Source organism: Protopterus annectens, chromosome 1.part2 (assembly GCF_019279795.1).
Source record: "Protopterus annectens isolate FY-2018-M chromosome 1.part2, PAN1.0, whole genome shotgun sequence".
NCBI classification, from domain to species: Eukaryota; Metazoa; Chordata; order Ceratodontiformes; family Protopteridae; genus Protopterus; species Protopterus annectens.
The window spans coordinates 724,265,750-724,270,749 of NC_056727.1; the positions used below are offsets into that span (position 1 = coordinate 724,265,750).

Genomic DNA, 5,000 nt, shown 5'->3' on the forward strand with positions numbered 1-5,000 from the left:
CCCCCATTATTGTCTTTGTCCAAGTTTTTTGTGCTAAGAGGTTGAGAGCTATGGTGAGAAGTGAGAACTGAATTCACTACAAGATAGCTATTAAGTTTCAGTCTTCCTATTTTTTAGGGGACTTCAGATTTGGCATGGTGGTATGTTGCTCTGACTGTAGTGCATAGGGTCTTGGGTTCAAGACTTGCCAGTGACATACATGGTGGTAACACATTTTATTCTAGCAACTTTCCAAAATTATGCAAGCAATATTTAAATGTGTCCCTGGTTTTTGACCTTTTGCCCCCCCCCAAAAAAAATGAAGTTGAAAATAAATGCGAGAAGCTGTGCACGATGCCTATGGCTTACACTACTGTCATTCTATTTATATTGTGTGTGTGTAGAAGTAGACTTTTATGATGGAAATGTTCTGAATTGGGCAATTTTGTCATTATTGGTTCATGCATTTTGTTTCATTGCCTACAGTACAGCCTATTGGAAAAATGTTTAAACAATACATTTAAAATGTGCTCTGTCTATCAAGTGTGCTGTATTATATAAGGAATATAACTTAATAAAGTCAGGAAGGTGTATCAAAGAAAAGAACACATGTATGTTTCTTGTTTTGTGTGCAATGGGCCAATGATTTGAAAACAGCCCAAAGGTAATCTTTATCCACCACTGGCCAGATGCATTTTCTTTGGATGTGATGTGTGGTTTTCAATGCTATTTCAATGAATGTGAGTTTCAAGGGCAGAGAAGTTTTAATGCAAAGTCTGTTTTCATTGTTGTGCTGCAAAATGTAAAAATAAAATCCAAATAATCATTGTAGAAGTAAAGCAGTATGCACACATTAGTGTTTATGGTAAATGGGGAGAAATCACCAGGTAATGGGACATTGGAATGGCTGCAGGGGGACTCTGGTGCCATATTTTGGTTGTCTGTTCTTCAGTTTGCATTTGAAAGTGGTATCCCACAATTCCATTGGAGTGGGTGGGGTTACATAATTGTGTATGCAAATTAGATGTTAATCAGCATACAGATTTGTACCTATTTTTCATGGGCCTTGTCCAGATTTTTGATGTTTCCGGGTTGAGAGGTATGGTTTATGGGCCTGAAGATTTCTACAGTGCTGAATTCTCTTTCATCACTGTCGTGTGACTGTGGAGTTACTATATACATATACATATACATATACATATACTAAAGGGGTTATGGGGTTTAGGATCAAATATTTGTCCCCACATAATGTATATGTGTCAGTTCAGAAGGCATTTAACTGACTTGCTCTCCTAAGTTAAATTAATGCAGTCGCTAAAGAAGTTAGATAGTAGCAGTATGAATTAGTCACTTGTATGCATTTGTGATAGCCTTGTCTTTTGTTAATATCAGGAAATGATGGTGTGGAGATTCAACTAGTTGGGTACACTTACTGTAGCAGGTGATCATGTTCATTGATGATAACATTTGTAATCAGTATTAGGAGCATATCCTTTAACTTGTATCCTTATATAAAAGTTCTATTTATGTACACATTTTTTTTTGGTTGGAGCAAAAGATTCATGTTCCTGTTGTATGATAGATCATCTTGAAACATTGTGATTTGCAGTCTGTAATTTGATAAAAATGCAAAGTGTTGTAGGGGAGTTCATTAGGTACTGCTCTTGGTGTTGTATTATTGTTATAATTTAATGCATTACTTTGATTTTACACCTCCTGGCATTATTTTTTTATGTTCCATCCTTCAATGCAGCCTTTTTTGTAATCATATTGCAATTTGTACCTGAGTGAAATTATGTCACCAAGTTATAAACCAACTCACAATTCAGGGAAGTAAAGTAATATTTTTAATTTCCTCAGGATGAATGGCAGTTATGAAGCTCTAGCTGGAGGAAGCACTACAGAAGGCTTTGAAGATTTCACAGGTGGCGTGTCAGAGTGGTTTGATTTAAAAAAAGCCCCCTCAAATCTATTTCAAATCATCAAAAAGTCTTTAAAAACTGGATCTCTGCTTGGCTGCTCAATTGATGTAAGTTATTTATAAAAGAATCATAATTTATTTTAACTGTTTTTTCAAAGATAATTTAAATGCTTGCAGAAAAATGTGGTTGCCTGTAAAGTCTTACCCCTGTGACTGCTGTTTGTCCACTGCCCAAATCCTTTTAAGTCTGTTCTCCCCTTCACTGTACTTCAGTCCGTGCCTCTATATTAAGTGTATATGTATATATATATATATTGTAAGATTATGCTCAACAAGATATTAAGGTTGAATGTAACTTTGCTACAAATATGCAACATAAATAAGGAATAAGATAAAGCTTGCTTAAATGCAGAAACAGAGTTTAGTAATATGTGATTAGCATCCATACTAAATGACTGTGGCTTAAAAAAATAAGGAACTTGCTTATGAGTGTATTACACACACATCAAGAAAGCTGACTTCTTACAGACATGACAAGAATGTAATTTGCTTTCTTTAAAGAACTGACAACAGGACATGTTTTTCTAAGAAAGTTTAAGAAAATGCTTTTCTAATCCAAAAGGTGTTTCCTTGAAGACAGTTTACTTATCAGCATTTGCACAAGAACAGATGTGTCAGCATTTGCGTCATCAAGGCAGTATCTTTCCAAAACCAAGAGGGTGTGTGTTTAACTAAAATTATATATAAAGTCTGTATTAAATCCAGTTATGTTAGGGGTAATGGTAGGGACATATTTTGTCCTAAGGTAAATCTGGTGAGGGAGATTTGGGGCAGACAGGAAGAAGGTAAGAGGAAGTGAGGGCATCCAGTAAAGAGGTGGATGGATTGTGTGAAAGAAGATCTGCGACAGTCAGGCATGAGTGTTGAAGAAGGCAGGAGAGTGGCACTGAATCGAGAGAGTTGGCGACAGTTAATACAATACCCTGACCCCATGTAAATGGTAAAAAGGGGATGATGATGATGTAAATGTTATATCTCTCACATCATCTGTACTATATAAGAAGTAAAGTAGAACATTTTCTGAAGCTGTAACAGAAGTATATGTGGTTTATTATACAATTTATTGGCTACTGCTCTTAAAGACAGGTGCTGCAAAGTATATTCTCTCATCAGTGTATATTCTGCAAGTTTCTGTATGCAACAGACTGTGAATGCAACTATAACCAGACTTTGATTTCAGCAGAATCCAGCCAGCAAGACTGAGTGTCTTAAGACTTCAAATCCATCACAGTAAGCATCAGAGTAACAGCACAGTGCTTTAGCACTTTAAAATTAATTTTTCAATGGTGTGCTTATAGCACCCTATAAAATTAATTTTTCAATGGCAAGCCTACCTGCATTTGAACCTAATACCTGCATTTGAACACAGAGGGAAGGGTAAGCCCTGCAGAGGGTTACTTCAGTCAAATTGCAGTAACTAACATTTGTACGTAAGTGTAAATCCTAAACAGAAGTATTCCAGTTTATGCAGCTTGCAGTAGTAAAGTTTTTTAGACGTCTACATCCAGAGAGAGCTTGAAGTTCAAGTAGCAGTGCCATAAATTCTCCAAGAAAAGGTGGACATCTACTTTCACAGCAGTCCGCTGCCTGTTGTGTTTCTCCAGCTTCTCGAGTGACTGAAAATTTTCCAACCATTTGCAATAACAGCCTGATCACCTGTTTTCTTGCTAACCGGTAAGACTTTTTTCTGTCACATTTTTTAGTGTGGATGCTATTAGACAGTTTGCATATTATTAGACATTTTGGATGTTATCAGACAGTATGGATATTTTCAGACATAATTCAAGCAAATATAAACCAAGCTTTAGTAAATTGCAATGTTGGTATACACAGCACATTAGTAAATGTAAAACCTTAGTAGGGCAGGTTGATAGTAAGGCATTATGCAAATGTATTGCAATATTTGACTGGTATCTCAAAGAAAACCATGTGGGGTATGACAAATGTTTATTGTGTGATTCAGATGTTGAATGGTTATGTCCTGTCACCACATGTGAGTCAGATCAGTTACTGACAGGACCTCTAGTACATTTTGTTACAAAAGAATGTAATAAACGTCTAAGAGACAGACACAATGAGTTCAGGAAGTTTAGACAAGTTATACAAACATTTTTTCAAAAGTGCATAGGAGTTTCAGATTCAGCAGAACAGGTTCATGAGACATATCAGGCAGACCATGAGGAAACTCTTCAACAGCAGTTACAAGATGAAGAAAATAGATTAGCTAAACTGACAAGGCCTGACTTCCTACTTATATTGGGAATGAGCAGGAAACTACAGCTGATCTGTAGAAAAGAGATATGTTTTATAATATGTTTGTTTTTTGAAAATGGTTACGCATACATGGTAGGATGGTAAAATACAAATCATTCTCAAATGTTTAAAACTTCCATTCAATTAAAGCAAGATATTTATCAGTACTACAGTAAAGTAGAGTATATGACTGCCATTCTCATAGCATAGTCAAAAGGTAAACAAAACTTCTAGTGTATAAAAATTAAATAAAAATAGTTAATAAGAGTAAAGATTTAAAGTCACAACACTGACATGCTTGTATAAAGATTTAAAGTGACAAGACTGACATGCATGTATTTTCTTTTTATACAATGCACAAGAATAACAGGCAGACAACAGCAAATATAAATAATGTAAATATAAACATGTCTTAGTTAAGCTAATATCTATTTATTTTTTAAATTTTTTTATAAATTGTATAGTAACACCACACCAGTTAAAGTTCTGAATTTTAAAAAGAAGTAAAATCACAGATGGAATTAGTCAAACTGTCTTTGTAAAATGAATGACAGAGCAGTTAAATAAATAAAAAAATACTGAAATCAAAAGTTAAAAAATATGTAAGATAATTGTAAAATAATGTTTAGTTTGCATAGTTATGCAAATCACAAATATAATACAAAGTGTTTAACTGCATTTTACTAACAGATGATTAAAGGAAAAATGCTAAAAGGATTAACTGAAATTTGAGTTCAGACCTTCCTAGACTGGATGAATAGTTACAGGAAATGTTGAACAGATAAGA

At 34.6% G+C, this 5,000-nt stretch overlaps 1 protein-coding gene across 2 annotated transcripts in view; it reads left to right on the plus strand.

Moving 5' to 3' along the window:
* CAPN2 (calpain 2) overlaps nt 1–5,000 on the plus strand; it is a 602,999-nt gene that overhangs the window by 338,424 nt on the left and 259,575 nt on the right. For both annotated transcript variants that reach the window (XM_044058713.1, XM_044058721.1), the window contains exon 5: nt 1,840–2,008. In XM_044058713.1, coding sequence (XP_043914648.1) covers nt 1,840–2,008 — 169 coding nt within the window. The remainder of the gene's footprint in view (nt 1–1,839; nt 2,009–5,000) is intronic.